At 48.2% G+C, this 19,536-nt stretch overlaps 1 protein-coding gene across 5 annotated transcripts in view; it reads right to left on the bottom strand.

The window, feature by feature from the left end:
- Positions 1–316: 316 nt before the first annotated feature.
- FOXM1 (forkhead box M1) overlaps positions 317–19,536 on the bottom strand; it is a 21,129-nt gene continuing 1,909 nt past the window's right edge. The window contains exons 2-9 of one of the 5 annotated variants that reach the window (XM_025401152.1): positions 18,005–18,553; positions 14,658–14,809; positions 11,075–11,266; positions 9,055–9,183; positions 8,040–8,084; positions 7,382–7,454; positions 7,019–7,194; positions 317–2,319 (exon numbers count right to left, since the gene is read on the bottom strand). In XM_025401152.1, the coding sequence (XP_025256937.1) occupies positions 1,294–2,319; positions 7,019–7,194; positions 7,382–7,454; positions 8,040–8,084; positions 9,055–9,183; positions 11,075–11,266; positions 14,658–14,809; positions 18,005–18,506 (2,295 nt within the window). In that variant the 5' untranslated portion in view covers positions 18,507–18,553 and the 3' untranslated portion in view covers positions 317–1,293. The remainder of the gene's footprint in view (positions 2,320–7,018; positions 7,195–7,381; positions 7,455–8,039; positions 8,085–9,054; positions 9,184–11,074; positions 11,267–14,657; positions 14,810–18,004; positions 18,554–19,536) is intronic. The other 4 variants (XM_025401153.1, XM_025401154.1, XM_025401155.1 and 1 more) reach the window with 4 other exon arrangements.

Raw genomic sequence — 19,536 nt, 5'->3', positions numbered from 1 at the left:
CAGGGAGCCCTACCCCTCAGGAGCTTTTCTCCTTAAGGAACCCTCAGAAGGCCTAAGTTAACCAGCAGGTCCAAAGGTCCCAAGGAACAAGGTTGGAGACGACAGGGAAAAGAGGTGAGCTGTGCAGGACTGGCACTGGGAAAAGCGGCAATTGGTGTTGTAGAGTGTGTGCCTGTGCAGGGTGCTCCAACTGCTTCTTTGGGTCAACTTCAGGCCTTGCCTCTTCCCTATCACCATTGTCTCCATCAACACCCTCTTTCTTTTCCAACCTTTCCTGGTGCCTTAGGAATCAGACACCAATAAATCACAGAGCCCAGCATGTCCACCCTCACTTTTATTGAGTAGATAGTTACAGTAGTGTTCTCAAGCCGGCTCACACCCATGCGGTCAGCTGGGGCCTAGGGTGGCTCTTTGCAAAGCTGAGGGGCGAGCTAAGGAAGCCAGGCAGGTCAGGGGCTCTTTCGGCCTTCTCAAGCCTCCACCTGAGTGCTCGTCAATGCTAGTCTCCCTGGTATGACTGGGGACACCATCAGAGAAACATCTAATAGCGCACATCTGGGCACCCACACTCTGCTTCGGCTGCATCCTCCCACCCCAAATTCAACTCTTGACCCAATACAAAAGACTTTTTAAACCAGGATTTCTTCTTGCAGGAAAGCTCACGTGGAAACACGGGGAGGTGGCAGGGAGGGGCGAAAAGGACTCTGGCAAGCAGATCCACTTGTCTGGGTCCCTGCAGTAAAGAACCAAGATCCAGGTACCTCGGCCTGGAAGAAACCGTGCACTGCAGGTCTTCCCTTCTCTCGAAACTAACAGCAAGGAACAGAAGTCAATTGAAACCCCGGTCATCCTACCCACCTTCTGGCAGTCTCTGGATAATGATCTAAGGAAATAAGTTTACATTTATAATTAGAGGATAATTTGGAGGATTGGCACTATTTACAAGGTCCACCCTGCAAAGATCAGGGAAGGAGAGAGACTGCTGGGCACAGAATGGAAACAGGTTGGGGAGTTCCTAATCTCTTTTCACCATTGCCTTTGTTGTTCCCACCCTTCAGCTCCTGGGAGGGACAGCAGAGGAATCAGATACTCTTGGGGAACACAGGGTCCCAGCAGTGGCTAGGGTGTGATTGCTACCTTTGCATAATCAGGCAGCAGAGAGCTAAGAGGAGCAGAACAGTCCCTGCCTGCTGTCCTCACTCAGAGGCTTGGGGTGCACTGAGCCTCGGACTGCTCAGCCACAGGAGTGCCCAGGACGGTGGACAGCTTGGGCACAAGGGCAAGGGCAGGGCTCTACTGTAGCTCAGGAAGAAACTGGGACCAGTTGATGTTGTCAGGGCCCAGTGGGTCCTCCTCCAGGCCAGGAAAGCTGATGTCCAGCAGGATCTTGCTGAGGCTATCATTCATTGTGTCCAGAACCAGGCCTTCTGTCAGAGAACGATTGGCTGCGAGGCCAGAAACCTGTGGCTCCGGGGAGCCTGGCTTGGGGACTTCTATATCTGAGGGAGAAGAGTTGCCAAAGGGGACGGGGGCGAGGTCTAAGGGTTCTGAACTGAGGAGCCTTTGCGGTGATTCAAAGGGGGGAACGCTTTTCAGTGGAGTGGTGCTGAGATCCATCAGCCCCAGGGGGTCAGGCAAGGGGCCAGAGGCGCCCTGGGGGGTTTGTACTGGGCTGAAATCCAGCCCCCCTACTTTGGCTGGGGGCGTGAGCCTCCAGGATTCAGGCGTTCTGGGGAGGACAGATTTGCTCGGGGTGGAGGAGATGGGCAGCGTTTCCTTAATGGGTGTCTTAAAAGGTCCTCCCTCTTCCTGGGGGTAGCTGAGCTGGGGGGCAGGCTCAGAGGAGTCTGCCGGGAACGGGAGTTCTGCGGCCCAGCGGGAAGTACTGGGCCCCTCTGAGAAGAGCAGCTCCGGCTCAGCCACGCAGGGAGGCAGTAGATGCTGTTTCCTCCGAGACCGGCTCCTCTCCCTCCTCTCCCTGTGTTGGATCACAAGCATTTCCGAGACACACCGGGTTGGCGACCTAAGCCCACCGTAGGACTTCTTGGGTCTTGGGGTGGGAGACTGGGGTGAATCCTCCCAGGAGTGAGATGATTCCTCTTTGAAGGACGGGGCCGGGGAGGGCCACTCTTCCAAGGGGGGGCTCTCCACTTTGATGGGTCTCGCTAAGTGCGGCATTTCCTCCCCGGGCTGGATTTGTTCCTCCTTGATAGACTGAACTGGAAGCAAAGGACATAGCCCTTCTCCACACAGCAGTTTCTCCTCTTTCCCTGGCCCTGCAGAAGGAAGAGGAGCTGTCCCCTCCTCAGCTAGCAGTACCTGAAAGGGAAAGAGACAAGGTGAAAGGGAACTCTGGCTTCAGCCAACGGTCACCGGACAGGACGCACAAAAGAATCACATATTGGTACTGATCCTCTTTGTGTCGTTTTAAAGTCTTACAATCTATTAAATATGAGAATACAATATATGTTGAAGCTGGCAGTTCAATTCTGGGGGTAAAAGATGAGAGCATGTAGTATGTAGTGGCATAATGATAATAGCATTCATCTGAGAGGAAATAAAATTGCATGCCTGTCTGACACTGCTTACAAAGATTGAACGCGTGCAGATTAGAACCTTAGGCTGCTCTGACGGTAGTGGGTAGTGACATTATTGTCACTAAAGTTGCTATACAACCCCCAACTGCTAAATTTGACTGGCTTTAAAAAAAATGAAAACCTTAAAATGATACAAATCCTGAAAGAGAATCTAGGAGACTACATATACAATCTGAGGGTGCGGGTGACCTTCTTAACCAAGACTGGAAACCCAGAAGCTGTAAAAGAGAAGAGAGACATTTGACTACATACAAATGCAAAATTTTACTGTGGCAAGAGATACCATAAACAAAATTAAGACACAACAAACAAACAATGCCTGTAATCCCAGCACTTTGGGACACTGAGGCCAGTTTGAGACCAGCCTGAGCAACATAGTGAGATCCCATCTCTACAAAAAAATATTTTAATTAGCTGGGCGTGGTGGCATGCACCTGTAGTTCCAGCTACAGGTGGGAGGCTGAGGTGGGAGGATCACTTGAGCCTGGGAGGTCAAGGATGCAGTGAGCCTTCATTACACCACTGTACTCCAGACTAGGCAACGTAGCAAGACCCTGTCTCCAAAGAAAAGAAAAGAAAAAAAAGAGGCCGGGCGCGGTGGCTCAAGCCTGTAATCCCAGCACTTTGGGAGGCCGAGACGGGTGGATCACGAGGTCAGGAGATCGAGACCATCCTGGCTAACACGGTGAAACCCCGTCTCTACTAAAAATACAAAAAAACTAGCCGGGCGAGGTGGCGGGCGCCTGTAGTCCCAGCTGCTCGGGAGGCTGAGGCAGGAGAATTGCGCGAACCCGGGAGGCGGAGCTTGCAGTGAGCGGAGATCTGGCCACTGCACTCCAGCCTGGGCGACAGAGCGAGACTCCGTCTCAAAAAAAAAAAAAAAAAAAAAGAAAAGAAAAAAAAGAAAAGAAAAGAGATAATAGAAGTAGAAAAATATCTTCAGCATAAAAGACAGAAGATTATTTTAACAACAAAGAGCTCTCACAGGGGGCTGGGCGCGGTGGCTCACGCCTGTAATCCAGCACTTTGGGAGGCTGAGGTAGGCAGATCATCTGAGGTCAGGAGTTCGAGACCAGCCTGACCAATATGGTGAAACCCTGTCTCTACTAAAAATACAAAATTAGCCGGGCATGGTGGCGGGCACCTGTAATCCCAGCTACTCAGGAGGCTGAGGCACGAGAATTACTCGAACCTGGGAGGTGGAGGTTGCCAAGATCACACCACTGCACTTCAGCCTGGGCGATAGAGCAAGACTCCATTTCAAAAAAAAAAGGGAAAAAAGAAAAACAAAGAGCTCTCACAAATTGATAACAGAACCTTTAGAAAAATGGGCAATGCCCATAAATAAGCAATCCATAGAGGACGATTCCAAGTCACCAAATGTAATGACAGGGTGCTCAGACTTACTGATAAACAAAGAAAGACAAAATTAAACAAGAGGGTGATGGGTGTACCAAAATCTCACAGATCGCCACTAAAGAACTTACTCATGTAACCAAACACCACCTGTTCCCCAAAAACCTATGGAAATAAAAGATTTAAAAATAAATAAATAAAACATTAAAAAAATTAAACAAGAAGATATAAGCTATACACATTAGATTGGCAAATAGTAGACTAATAATACCAATTGCTGGCAAAGATACAGATCTTATCATATATTGTTGGTTTAAACATGACTTATCATAGCTTTTTTGGAAAGCAATCTAGCAATATTTAGTAGAATTTAAAATACCTTCTCACCCAGCAATCTCACATCTGGGACTCTATCCTAGAGAAATGAAAGCACTAGTAACAGAGATCCTTGCAAACATATGTATTGCAATGTCATTCATTGAGCAAAAATTGAGAAACAGAATATGTCCATAAAAGTGGAATGGCTGAAAAATCTGTGGTGTAGCCACATCATGGAATATTACATGGACACTAAAAAATAATGAATTAGAACTATGCCAAGTGACTTGGAAGAACTTCCATGAGGTATTTTTGAGTTCAGACATGTAGAGGCCGGGCGCAGTGGCTCACGCCTGTAATCCCAACACTTTGGGAGGCCAAGGCTGGCGGATCATGAGGTCAGGAGTTCGAGACCAGCCTGACCAACATGGTGAAACCCCGTCTCTACTAAAAATACAAAAATTAGCTGGGCGTGGTGGCGGGCGCCTGTAATCTCAGCTACTCAGGAGGCTGAGGCAGGAGAGTCGCTTGAACCTGGGAGGGGGAGGTCGCGGTAAGCCAAGATCATGCCACTGTACTCCAGCCTGGGCGACAGAGTGAGACTCCGTCTCAGGAAAAAAAAAAAAAAAAGACATGTAGAGAAGTATGTACAACACGATTACATTATCAATGTTCTATGTGTTGTATGTGTACATATAAAATGGCTACCGCTATACATGTATAACTAGGAGCATCGATAAAATATGCAAGAAAGCATCATAAATTATCAACCAGTTATCTTGGGAGTAGGTGATGTGGGTGATGGTAGGGTGAAGAGGGGAGCCAAAAAGGAAAGGGGAGGAAAAATCCACTGCATTAAAACCAAAACAGTGTACATGCTACGACCACATTAATGCATTTATGCTAAATTATGTATTTTTTAATATAATTTTGTGTGTAATATATTTTATCTATAATTAAAGACTTTTTTTTTAGAGATGGTCTCATTTTGTTGCCTAAGCTAGAACGCAGTGGCACGATTATAGCTCATTGCAGCCTCCAGCTCTGGAGCTCAAGTAATCCTTCTGCCTCAGCCTCCCAAGTGGCTGGGACAACAGGTATCCATGAAAATGCCTGGCCAATAAAAATTTTTTTTTTTTTTTTGTTAGAGACAGGGTCTTACTTTGCTGCCCAGGCTGGTCTTGAACTCCTGGCCTCAAGTGATCCTCCTCCTTGGCCTCCCAAAATGCTAGGATTATAGGTGTGAGCTACTGTGCATGGCTTAAAATATTGTGTATATTAAAAAAAAAAGCAAACCCAAGTTGCTCTAAACTCCAGAGTCTATGCTATTTTCATCTCTCTGAAGGGGATGGGGGAAGCCTTTCACTTTGGTTACATGTCAGCCCTTACTTACAGAACCCTTTAACAGCGTTAAGTGCAGATCTGATGGCTGATCCCAGTTTGCTCTGAATTTACTCTTCTCACCTTCCCCTCAAGCGAGACCAGTGATACTCAAGCAGGGGTGATTCCCTCCCTGCCAGGGGACATTTGGCAATGTCTGGAAGCATTTTAATTGTCGCACCTGTGGTGGGTGCTACTGGCATCTAGTGGGGAAAAGAAGGGATGCTGCTAAACACCGTTCAATGCACAGGACAGTCCCTTCCATGTCCAACAAAGAATTCTCCAGCTGTGAACGTTAATAGGACTTACGTGAGAAACCCTGAGCTAGTCTGACCCAGTCACCCTACTACTGCCAGGTACAAACTGCATTTCCTGCCTCCATGGCACTGCCCATTAGCATGCTCTCTCCACACCTGTTTGCTTACCCAAATCTACTTTTTCTTTTTTGAGACAGGGCCTCACTGTTGCCCAGGCTGGAGTGCAGTGGTGCAAACAGGGCTCACTGCAGCCTCAACCTCCTGGGCTCAAGTGATCCTTCTGCCTCAGCCTCCTGAGTAGCTGGTACCACAGGCATGTACTACCACCCTGGCTAATTTTTTTTTTTTTTTTTTTTTTTTGGTATTTTTAGCAGAGACTGGTGTCTTGCTATGTTGCCCAGGCTAGTCTCGAACTCTTGGTCGTAAGCAATACCCCTGCCTTGGCCTCCCAAAGTGTCGGGATTACAAGTGAGACCCACAACGTCTAGCCTCAAATCCACTTCTTTCCTTCTTTTTTTTTTTGAGACGGAGTCTCGCTCTGTCACCCAGGCTGGAGTGCAGTGGTGTGATCTCGGCTCACTGCAACCTCCCCCTCCTGGGCTCAAGTGATTCTCCAGCCTCAGCCTTCCGAGTAGCTGGGATTACAGGCATGTGCCACCATGCCCAGCTAATTTTTGCATTTTTTAGTAGAGACGGGGTTTCGCCACGTTGGCCACACTGGTCTCGAACTCCCGACCTCATGATCCACCCGCCTTGGCCTCCCAAAGTGCTGGGATTACAGGCGTGAGTGACCGCACCTGACCAAATCCACCTCTTTCTAAGGCCTGCCTCCCTTGTGTATCTTCCTTAATCATCCTAGCTTATCTATCACAATCACCCTTGTCTGAATTCTTACAAACTCATCAGGTATTTATGGGCCTTCTGACACCACTGACATTGGAATCTAAACACCTTTTTAGCTCTTCTAATGCTATTACACTTCCCTATGTTTTTATGCCTTGTCTACTTTATAAGCTCTCAAGGAACACTTCTCAGAGTGCTTTGCCAAGCTGAAGGTTCAACATTCTTAATTGGCCAGAATCTCTCTTCAGAGGAAAACAGGACACCCACCTTGGGGGCAATGCGGACTCGCTTGCTATGGCGGGCAAGCTCTGAGCTCATGAGGGAAGCCGCCAGGGGTAATGGCACCTTCACCGAGGGCTGCAACACCAGTGACTGGTTCACCGGGAATTGGATAGGCACCAGGTATGAGCTGACCCGTGGTAACAGTGGCTTCATCTTTCGCCCTAGGAGGAAACACGAGAGATCAGGAGCAGGGGGACTGGAGTACACCCCTTCGTAGCCCCAGGAGCTTTGCTCTCCTTCTCTGGGCTCAGATCCCTTTGAGGTGGGAACAGAATCCTGAAGTCTGGTTCCCTAAAGCTATGCCCCCAGAACAAGGACCAGGCCCGAGGCCCACTCTCCCATACTAACGTGCGCCCAGCGGGAGTTCGGTTTTGATGGTCATGTTCCGGCGGAGCTCTGGATTCGGTCGTTTCTGCTGCTGCTTGTGGCAGGTGGGGAGAGAAAGAAACCTGTGTTAATAAGGTAAAGAGGGGATGGCAAAACCCCACCAGCTGCTCTGGTGGCGTGTGCTTGAGTTAACCGACAGTCCAGAGAGAGGAGGCCAACCTGAGGGGATGGACGCAGGCGAGCGGTCTCCAAAACCATGATTAGTGGGCCGGTGGGTGGCCTACAGACACGTGATGGCAGAGTGGCACTACCGCCTCACCCACGTGTCCTCAACACCCCTGGGGGATGCCAGAGCAGGTAGCTATATGCATGACAAAGAAAAGCTAGGCACAAAAGTGAGCGAGTGCACTGCCGCCCGTGAGGCTGGCGCCATGCGCTTGTGGCCGCTGCAGCATGCTCCCCTGCCGCGCCCCGCTCTGCTCAGCGTACCCGTGATGCCCATGGGAGGGGAGGGAAGTGGGTGCGTGCCCGAGCCTCAGGGTGTTCTGTGTCTAGAGCTGGCAGTCACATGGCCATAGGCACCCTTCCCCACATCACAGCTTGTCTCTGTCCATAAAGCCATGCTGAGCAGTGAAAGGAAAACAAGGCCAAGCCCCGAGCCAGAGGGAAAGAACCTTACTGATTCCAAGTGCTCGGGCAATTGTGGAGACCCTGGGTCCAGTGGCTGGTGGCGGCCAGGCATTGTGGGAGAGAAAGGAGATGAAGTTACCACCAACGTGGTCAATTGGACCAGATCGGGAAAAACACCTATTCCTGACTGATGACAAAAGACACCCCAGACAACCGTCCCTCCCAGGAGAATGGCTGCAGCCTTGTAGGCACTCTGAAATGCCAAAATAGCTTCTGTCTGAAGAGACGTTCTAGTAGCTCAGCTTCTGGTCTGCAGCCTAAGGAAGGGCTTTTTTTTTTTTTTTTTTGACGGAGTTTCACTCTTACTGCCCAGGCTGGAGTGCAGTGGTACGATTTCGGCTCTCCACCACGTCTGCCTCCTGGGTTGAAGGGATTCTCCTGCCTCAGCCTCCCAGGTAGCTGGGATTACAGGCATGCGCCACCACACCCGGCTAATTTTGTATTTTTAGTAGAGACGGGGTTTCTCCATGTTGGTCAGGTCGAACTCCCGACCTCAGGTGATCCACCTGCCTCGGCCTCCCAAAGTGCTGGGATCACAGGCGTGAGCCACCACAGCCGGCAGGAAGGGCTTTTTTTAGAGCAAGCATTCCCAGAATTTCTTGGAAGAATCATCTGAGATGCTTGCTAAAAATACAAATTCCTGGGCCCATCCCAGAAGCACTAAATCAAGAGCCCCAAGAGAGGGGTCTGGGAAGCTGTGTTTTAACAATGTCCCAGGCAATTCCCGTTCACAGGGAAGTTAGGAAAACACTGCCCTGGGAGGCCCTCTCTGTTGGGTCAGAACAGCCTCTCCTTGCTCTGGTCTAGCACAAAAATGTGTCATTTGGTATTTGTCAACTGTACTTAATTCAGTGGGTTTTGTGCAAGTCACTAATTGGGTGGCTGGCTGGCTTCTAACTCTCCCCCGATCAAATGAAAGCATCACTAGCAGAACTTGGTTCCTTTTGAGATGGCTATGACGACCTCCAACTTAGGCCCTATTTAGAGAAAAGCAGGGCATTCACCTTAAACACCTGGTCCAATGTCAAGTAGCGGTTGGCACTGGGGTGAATGGTCCAGAAGGAGACCTTGCCATTGGCAGACGTCTCCCGGACAAACATGTCATGCAGGGAAAGGTTGTGGCGGATGGAGTTCTGGAAGAAGAGCAAGACAACTGGTTATCAGTTACTTTAGGTTCAGAAACATCACCCTTCAAACACATGGGGAAACCAGCCTCAGGCCCCTCCCACTGTGCTTAGCACAGGCTTCCTCTGGTGTCTTTGTAGCCCTGTCTCTTGGCAACTCTCCTCACACTCCACACTGCAGAGCTGTCACCCTCAGCCATAAACCCATCTATTCTACGGGAACAAAGACTGATGTCAACCTTAGATTGTGATAAAGAAAAGACCTGGATAGCTGTCAGGGGCTAGAAAAGCAGAGTAAGGCTGTGAGGCAGTGATCAATAGCAAGACAGGTGGGTCAGAGATATTAAGAAACTAGGGAATTAGGCCTGGCGTGGTGGCTCACGCCTATAATCCCAGCACTGTGGGAGGCCGAGGCAAGTGGATCACTTGAGGCCAGGAGTTTGAGACCAGCCTAGCAAACATGGCAAAACCCTGTCTCTGTCAAAAATATAAAAATTAGCCAGGCATGGTGGCGCATGCCTGTAGTCCCAACTAGTCGGGAGGCTGAGGCAGGAGAATCACTTGAACCTGGGAGGCAGAGAATGAAGCAAGCCAAGATCGTGTCACTGCACTCCAGCCTGGTTGACAGAGTGAGGCCCTGCCTCAAACAAACAAACAAGCAAACAAGAAACTAGGAAATTAAGGCTGGGTGTGGTGGCTCACACCTGTAATCACAGTGCACTGAGAGGCTAAGGCAGGAGGAGTGCTTGAGACTAGGAGTTCAGACCAGCCTGGGCAACATAATAACCAGCCTGGGCAACTGCCTTTACAACAACAACAACAAAAATTAGTGGACTGTGGTAGTGCACCTGTTATCCCAACTACTTGGGAGGTTGAGGAGGGAAGAGCTTGAGCCCAAGGGGCTAAGGCTGTATTCCAGCCCAGGCAACAGAGTGAGACCCTGTCTCAAAAAACCAACCAAACAAAAAAAAACTAGGAAAGTAAGCTGATGGAAGGGAGTAAAGTTAAGAGTTCTACCATGAGGGGCCAGGTGCAGTGGCTCATGCCTATAATCCCAGCACTTTGGGAGGCCGAGACGGGCGGATCATTTGATGTTAGGAGTTCGAGACCAGCCTGACCAACATGGTGAAACCCGTCTCTACTAAAAATACAAAAAAATTAGCCAGGTGTGGTGGTGCATGCCTGTAGTCCCAGCTACTTGGGAGGCTGAGGCAGAAGAATCGCTTGAACCTTGTAGGTGAAGGTTGCAGTGACCTGAGATCTGCCATTGCACTCCAGCCTGGGCGACAGAGCGAGACTCTGTCTCAAAAAAAAAAAAAAAAAAAAAAAAAAAAAAAAAAAAGAAAGAGTTCTACCATGAGGAAAACAAAGCACACTTGGCTTGGAACTGAGCACCCGTGAGAAGACCTCATTTGTGGCTCTGACACTGACCAACTGCATGAGCTACACTGACTCCCAGGCATCTTGGTCTTTCCATGAATGAAGTGAAAGGAAAACCCCTGCCCACTAGAAATGGTATGTGACGCTATAGGAGATGACATCTTGGGTCTTAAGGTTCACAGCATTCTTTTTTTTTAATCAAGACATTTTCATAAAACTACTTAGCCACTCTAGCTGCTGGCATCTAGGACTGCTGTTCAGTGTAGCAGAAAAGTGGGCTTGAGTGCTACATTGAAGACTCTTCATGAACTTTAGGTAGTAACAGATGAAGTAGTTAAAGAACTCTTGTTAATGATTTTGCCTGGATTCAATAAGATTGAGTCACAACCCAAAAGATACGTTTATCATTCTAGTATCCTTTGCACTTAACTGCTGTCCCAGATACAAGTTGCAGCACAGCACTGGAGACAGTCTGTCAGGCTGGACTGATGTTGATTTTGGTTGCACTGGGACATATTACCTTCCAGCCTGGCTTGGCAATGTGCTTAAAATAGGGAAAGTGGTCCTCTATCCAAGTATAGATGTCTTTCAAGGTCATGCGCTTCCTCTCAGTGCTGTTGATGGCGAATTGTATCATGGCCATGTAAGAGTAGGGTGGCCGCTCAGACACAGAGTTCTGCCAGGACGTTGATGGTCTCAAAGGTTCCTCAACCTGAGGATTATGACAAAGGGAATGACACAAAAGAGTTCTGAGAACTACCCCAACCCAAGCCCTTAAAGAATATCTAGAGAAACCTTTATCCCATAGGATGGTACTAGAAACAAACTCATTCAAGCTATCTCATAGAATACAATTTTAGAGTTGGGAAGGATCTTGGAGATGATCTAGCCTAGACTCTAGCCAATAAGAAACTGGTTTTGTCATCATTCATTTTGTTGAATTTGGAGAAAATCCAGTCCCTTCCAGTTGCAATTTCTCAGGAAAGTTTGAGTATGTACTTTGATTCTCAAAGCATTGATGTTACACTAAAACCACGCCCATTTTTCAGACTTGTGGGTCAAGAAACCTAGGTCTTAGTCCCATTTCTATTCCTGATGTGTTGTGAATAAACCCATCTCATTTCAATGTTTGTACGAGAGAAATATTCCCAGGAGTATGAGTCAGACAATGCCTGCAAAGCACACAGTTAGGTAAGTTTTAGGCAAAGATCTGATCATTCACATTTTTTTTTTCTTTTTTTGAGACAGGGTCTCACTGTGTCACCCAGGATAGAGTGTAGTGGCTAGATCACAGCTTACTGCAGCCTTGACCTCCCCAGGCTCAGGTGATCCTCCGGTCTCAGCCTCCAAGTAGCTGGGACTACAGGCATAAACCACCACGCCTGGCTATTTTTTTTTTTTAAATGGAGTTTCACTCTTGTTGCCCAGGCTGGAGTGCAATGGTGCAATCTTGGCTCACTGCAACCTCTGCCTCCTGGGTTCAAGCGATTCTCCTGTCTCAGCCTCCCAAGTAGCTGGGATTACAGGTGCCTGCCACCACGCCCGGTTACTTTTTTTGTATTTTTAGTGGAGATGGGGTTTCACAATATTGGCTAAGCTAGTCTCGAACTCCTGACCTCAGGTGATCCACCTGCCTCGGCCTCCCAGAGTGATGGGATTACAGGCGTGAACCATTGTGTCCGGCTATTTTTTTTTTTTTTTTATTTTTAGTAGAGACCAGGGTTTTGCTATGTTGCCCAGGCTGCCCTAGAACTCTTGAGCTCAAGTAATCTTGAGCTCAAGTCCACCTTGGCCTCCCAAAGTGCTGGGATTACAATTGTGAGCCACCATGCTTATATTTTTAAAAACTGAGACATTACTTCCTAAAGTACACAAATTTTATGTTTATAGCACAATTAATATTTACTTATGTACACATGCATGTACATTTTCACTTTTTTTTTTTTGAGATGGAGTTTCGCTCTTGCTGCCCAGGTTGGAGTGCAATGGCACGATCTTGGCTCACCACAAGCTCTGCCTCCTGGGTTCAAGTGATTCTCCTGCCTCAGTCTCCTGAGTAGCTGGGATTACAGGCATGTACCTCCACGCCCAACTAATTTTGTATTGTTAGTAGAGGCGGGGTTTCTCCATGTTGGTCAGGCTGGTCTCGAATTCCTGACTTCAGTTGATCCATCCACCTCGGCCTCCCAAAGCCCTGCGATTACAAGCATAAGTTACCGCGCCTGGCCAAATTTTCACTTTTAAAGATTGTTGAGCTGGAGGCCATAATCCTAAGTGATTTAATGCAGGAACAGAAAATCAAATACTGCATGTTCTCACTTATAAGTAGGAACTAGGCCAGGTATGGTGGCTCACGCCTGTAATCCCAACACTTTGGGAGGCCAAGGCAGGAGGATGACGAGCTCAAGAGATTGATACTATCCCGGCCAACATGGTGAAACCTTGTCTCTACTAAAAATAAAAAAATTAGCTGGGCGTGGTGGCGGGTGCCTGTAGTCCCAGCTACTCGGGAGGCTGAGGCAGGAAAATCACTTGAACCTGGGACGCAGAGGTTTCAGTGAGCAGAGATTGTGCCACTGCACTCCAGCCTGGCGACAGAGTAAGAATCCGTCTCAAAGAGAGAAAAAAAAAAAAAAAAAAGAGGCTGGGCATGGTGGCTCACACCTGTAATCCCAGCACTTTGGGAGGCCAAGGCGAGTGGATCATGATGTCAGGAGTCCAAGACCAGCCTGGCCAACATAGTGAAACCCCGTCTCTACTAAAAATACAAAAATTAGCCAGGCGTGGTGGCGGGCACCTGTAATCCCAGCTACTCAGGAGGTTGAGGCAGGAGAATTGCTTGACCTGGGAGGTGGAGGTAGCAATGAGCTGAGATCGCACTACCACACTCCAGCCTGGGACACAGAGCAAGACTCTGCCTCAAAAAAAAAAAAAAAAAAAAAAAAAAGGAAGAGCTAAACATTGAGCACACATGGATACGAGGAAGGGAACAGTAGACAACAGGGCCTACTTGAGGGTGGAGCGTGGGAAGATGGGGAGATAGAAAAACTACCTAGCAGGTACTATGCTCACTACCTGGGGGACAAAATCATTTGTACGCTAAAGCCCAGTAACACACAATATACCCATGTAACACACCTGCACATGTGCCCCCTGAACCTAAAATAAAAGTTGAGAAGAAAATAAAGGTTGTTGAATGAATGATTAACACATATATACAATAGAATCTAGATGTATTATATTGGTAACTGTGGGAAAAAAACAACCCAGACTACACGATTGGGTTCAATTTTGATTGCTAGGGAAGTATTTAAAATTAATATCTAGGCCAGGCTGGTGGTTCATGCCTGTAATCCCAGCACTTTGGGAGGCTGAGGCAGGAGGATCCCTAGAGCCCAGGAATTTGAAATCAGCCTGGGCAACAGGGCAAAACCCCATCTCTACAAAAAATACAAAAATTAGCTGGGCATGGTGGTGTGCACCTGAGTCCCAGCTACTCGGAAGACTGAGGTGGGAGGATCAGCTGAGCCCGGGAGGTCGAGGTGGGAGGATCAGCTGAGCCTGGGAGGTTGAGGTGGGAGGATCAGCTGGGCCTAGGAGGTCGAGGCTGCAGAGAGCCATGATTGCACCATTGTGCTCCAGCCTGGGCAACAGAGCAAGACGCTGTCTTAAAAAAAATGTATATATAAACTGACTTTATCTGCTATTAATATTATATCTTCTAATAAAATTATCTTATTATATTATATTCAATTTATACTGTTCATACTGTTGGGAGACATCTTTAAAGTTCAAGTGGATTCCCAAAGTGAAGACCTCTTAATCATTTCCTGAATACCTACTAAGGACAGAATACTAAACCCAGTGCTGGTTGGAATACAGAGTGACCAAGGGAATCTGCCCTCAAGGAAATTTCACAGATCGGGGAGAAAAGATCCCAGGCAGAAAAGAAAAGTAGCTCAAAAGTTACACAGAAGAGCATGAAGTGGAGAGCTAACACCAGAACGCGGCAATTCTGGGCCATCAGGCCACTTGATCCGTTTCCCTACCTAGGAATTCCCTGCACTGGATCTGAATCTTTAGTGAGGGACAGAACAATTCACCTTAACCTGTCTCTGCTCCAGGTGACAATTCTCCTTCTCCTCCATCTCTTGCTTGATGCTGCAGGAGCCCAGTCCATCAGAACTCATCTTTCGGAGCCACTGGATGTTGGATAGGCTCTTGTTGATAGTGCAGCCTGCTGCCTCACCATCTGCTAGAGGGAAAATCATCCAACACCCCACTTAGCTGCCTCATCAGATGCCCAGTATGTCCATCAGAATTGGTGGCTAGCAGGCTGGGCGCAGTGGCTCACACCTGTAATCCTAGCACTTTGGGAGGGTGAGGCGGGTGGACCTCCCAAGGTCAGGAGTTCAAGACCAGCCTGGCCAACATGGTGAAACCCCATCTCTACCAAAAATACATAATTAGCTGGGTGTGGTGGCACACACCTGTAGTCCCAACTACTCAGGAGGCTGAGATAGGAGAATCGCTCGAACCTGGGAGGCGGAGGCTGTAGTGAGCCAACACTGCGCCATTGCACTCCAGCCTGGGTGAGACAGAGTTGAGACTCTGTCTCAAAAAAAAACAAAAAAAAGAGGCCGGGCGCGGTGGCTCAAGCCTGTAATCCCAGCACTTCGGGAGGCCGAGACGGGCGGATCACGAGGTCAGGAGATTGAGACCATCCTGGCTAACACGGTGAAACCCCATCTCTACTAAAAAATACAAAAAACTAGCCGGGTGAGATGGCGGGTGCCTGTAGTCCCAGCTACTCGGGAGGCTGAGGCAGGAGAATGGCGTAAACCCGGGAGGCGGAGCTTGCAGTGAGCTGAGATCCCGCCACTGTACTCCAGCCTGGGCGACAGAGCGAGACTCCATCTCAAAAAAAAAAAAAAAAAAAAAAAGAAAGAATTGGTGGCTAGGGATCACTTGTCCAAGACCTCTACCTTTAGGGACAGAGAACACATGCTGAATCTATTGTGGCTCTAAGTTACTCTGCCCCATTATGCATTTCAGGAAAACTGTAGGAGCATAGTTCAAATTGCATTTCAAGCTGAGCCACACTGAGCCTTAGAGATCAATCAAGGCAGCCTTACAAAAGAATTATTGAGATCTGCACACCAAATAGTCACTTTTCAGCCTGGGCAATATAGTGGGACCTCATCTCTGCAAAAAGAAAAAAAAAATTAACTGGGCATGATAGTGCATGCCTGTAGTCCCAGCTACTTGGGAGGCTGAGGTGGGAGAATGGCTTGAGTCTAGGCATTCGAGGCTAGAGTGAGCTGGGATTGCGCCACTGCACTCTAGCCTGGGTGACAGAGCGAGACCCCATCTCTAAAGAAAAAGTCATTTTCCTCCTCTTGCTTCAGCTTTCTCCCTTATCAAGAAGGAAAATGAGGCCAGGCGCAGTGGCTCACGCCTGTAATCCCAGTACTTTGGGAGACCAAGGTGGGCGAATCACCTGAGGTCAGGAGTTCAAGACCAACCTGGCTAACATGGCGAAACCGTGTCTCTACTAAAAGGACAATCACTTGAAACCAGGAGGCAGAGGTTGCAGTGAGCTGACTGCACTCCAGCCTGGGCAACAGAGCAAGACTCCATCTCAAAAAAAAAAAAAAAAAAAAAGAAGGAAAATGAAGTCAGGCGCTGTGGTTCATGCCTGTAATCCCAGCACCTTGGGAGGCCCATATGGTTGGATCCCTTGAGCTCAGGAGTCTGAGACCAGCCTGGGCAACACAGTGAGACCCCTTCCTCATTTATTTATTTTTTGAGACCCCTTCTTTTTTTCATTTTTATTTTTTTTTTGAGACAGAGTCTCGCTCTGTGGCCAGGCTGGAGTGCAGTGGCACAATCTCGGCTCACTGCAACCTCCGCCTCCCAGGTTCAGCGATTCTCCTGCCTCAGCCTCCACAGTAGCTGGGACTATAGGCGCCCGCCACCACGCCTGGCTAATTTTTGTATTTTTGGAAGAGACGGGGTTTCACCATTTTGGCCAGGATGGTCTCAATCTCTTGACCTCATGATCTGCCCGCCTCGGCCTCCCAAAGTCCTGGGATTATTACAGGTGTGAGCCACCGCACCCAGTTGAAACCCCTTCTTAATAATAAAAAAAAACCAAAACATTTTTTTAAATAGAAATTTTGTTGTTGTTGTGTGTTTTTTTTGAGACAGAGTCTCATTCTGTTGGCCAGGCTGGAGTGCAATGGTGCAATCTTGGCTCACAGCAACCTCCGACTCCTGGGTTCAAGCAATTCTCCTGCTTCGGCCTCCCAAGTGGCTGGGATTACAGGGGCCTGCCACCACGCCCAGCTAATTTTTTGTATTTTTAGTAGAGACAGGGTTTCACCATGTTGGCCAGGCTGGTCTCAAACTCCTGACCTCAGGTGATCCACCTGCCTCGGCCTCCCAAAGTGCAGGGATTATAGGCGTGAGCCACCACGCCTAGCCAAGATTTTTTTTTATTTTTTATTTTTTATTTTTTATTTTTTATTTTATTTTTTTTTTTTTTTGAGACGGAGTCTCGCTCTGTCGCCCAGGCTGGAGTGCTGTGGCCGGATCTCAGCTCACTGCAAGCTCCACCTCCCGGGTTCCCGCCATTCTCCTGCCTCAGCCTCCCGAGTAGCTGGGACTACAGGCGCCCGCCACCGCGCCCGGCTAGTTTTTTGTATTTTTTAGTAGAGACGGGGTTTCACCGTGTTAGCCAGGATGGTCTCGATCTCCTGACCTCGTGATCCGCCCGTCTCGGCCTCCCAAAGTGCTGGGATTACAGGCGTGAGCCACCACGCCCGGCCAAGATTTTTTTTTAAGAAAGGAAAATTATTTTTACTTTCTTTTGGGTCAATACAAAGGATAAACAGAGATAATCCTTTTACAACATAAACAAAGCAACAGAAATTCTAAATTATAATTGTAACCCTTTCAACAGCACCCAAAGGAGCTGGGTCAAGCTTTCAGGATGAAGACAAGACTTTCATTGGCTCAGGCTAGATGCCTGATTGTTCTGGTTTTTTTGAGACACAATCTTGCTCTGTCGCCCAGGCTTGAGTGCCATGGTGCGATCTTGGCTCACTGCAGCCACCTCCTCCTGGCCTGGGCAACATAGTGAGGTGATTCTCCTGCCTCAGTCTCCAGAGTAGCTGGGACTACAGGCATGAGCCACCACGCTTGGCTAGTTTTTAAAATATTTTTAGTTGAGACAGGTTTTACCATGCCATGTTGGCCAGGCTAGTCTCGAACTGCTGACCTCAAGTGATCTGCCTGCCTCAGCCTCCTAAAGTGCTGGGATTACAGGGGTGAGCCACTGTGCTTGGCCAGATGCCTGACTGTTGCAAGCATCAAGACTGACCACAGACCTTGCCACTAGAGAGAAAAGGCTGGGCTCCCTCACCCCTTTCCCTGGAAGACCACATACCACAGGTCTCCCGTTTCTGCTCGCAAAGGGCTCCAGGTGGTCTAGGAAGATTCCCATCCCTAGCTGCAGGTTGTGGTCCCAAGGTCTCCAGGGTCATTTCTGTCCTTTTGGCATCATAGCTGGTTTGGGTTTGAGGCTGGAGTCCTGGAGGCTGAGTTGGGGCTCCCCCACAACTGATGAGGATGAATTTGTTGGGCCCACTACTGCCGCTCTCTTTTCCCTTGGCAGTCAGTGCGGTGATGATGCTGTGGATGTCGGCATTGTTGGGGATAGCCACCACTTGGGTGTTGGACATGGTGGGGTGGTTAATAATCTTGATCCCAGCTGGAAACTTGCAAGTGTTGGACTCTGCCACTTCCTTGGAGGCCTCTGCTTGGTTAGGCTCCTGTTGGGCAGGGGATCTCTTGGGTTCCTCCTCTGATGTTTCACTTGGGGCATTTTGAACAGGAAGGGGCAGCCTCCGTCTTTTGAGAATCAATGGCCGACGGGGGCTGGTTTTCATTATGAATCTGCGTTTTCACTCTCCATTGAGAATCACAAGTGTCGACCCTGGAGAATGCAAACAGCAGCAAGATGTTAGAGATTTTTTAGGCTGAGAAGAGGTTCTTTTAGAGAAAGGTGCTCCTCTTCATATGATCAGGAACATGAGCCTAAAGGCCCAGGTAAACACTCCATGGACTTTTGTAAAGACCTCAGATAATAAGGAGATAAGCTTTCCTGACAAAAGAAGGCTAAAATTACAGCAGACAGAAGCAATTCAAAGGGTAAAAATGGGACTGGGCTGGAGATAGACAAAGATCTCCTTGAAGCTTCAGAATATTTAGCTACAGAAGTGGATGGGATAGCTACAAATATGTGGAAATCTCTATAGTTGCCTACTATAATATAAATAGATCACTTGCAATGACTGTATGGACAGGAATGGAAGATGCTAGAATAGGAAAGCATATGGTAGTTAGGAGTCCTGACAAAACTCTGATCCCATAATCCATTCTAAGATAAAGCCTTTTAATTTTTTTTTTTTTTTTTTTTTTTGAGACAGAGTCTCACTCTGTCACCCAGGCTGGAGTGCAGTGGCACGATCTCAGTTCACTGCAATCTCTGCTGCCTGGGTTTAAGCGATTCCCATGCCTCAGCCTCCTGAGTAGCTGGGATTACAGGCGCCCGCCACCACACCCGGTTAATTTTTGTATTTTTAGTAGAGACAGGGTTTCACCATGTTGCTCAGGCTGGTCTTGAACTCAGGTGATCCACCTGGCTTGGCCTCCCAAAGTGCTGGGATTACAGGCATGAGTCACCGCAAGTCACTTGGCCAAGCCTTTTAACTTTTATGTTATTTTGTAAATAGGACCAGTGCACACAGAATCAGGGAAGAAAGGCAGATTGTACTATTGCCACACTACTGAAAAAAATCATCTCCCAGTTTACAAAACCTCACATAAAATGGAAACCTCTGTTGAAGGCCCATGTAAAGTTGTGCAGCTTGTTCACTGAACTTTAGAGGGTGACATTTCACAGGCTATTATACTTGC

The sequence above is a fragment of the Theropithecus gelada genome, chromosome 11, assembly GCF_003255815.1.
Source record: "Theropithecus gelada isolate Dixy chromosome 11, Tgel_1.0, whole genome shotgun sequence".
Classification (NCBI taxonomy): Eukaryota; Metazoa; Chordata; class Mammalia; order Primates; family Cercopithecidae; genus Theropithecus; species Theropithecus gelada.
The sequence above is the reverse complement of the archived record's forward strand: the minus strand, read 5'-3'. Positions and strand labels throughout refer to the sequence as shown.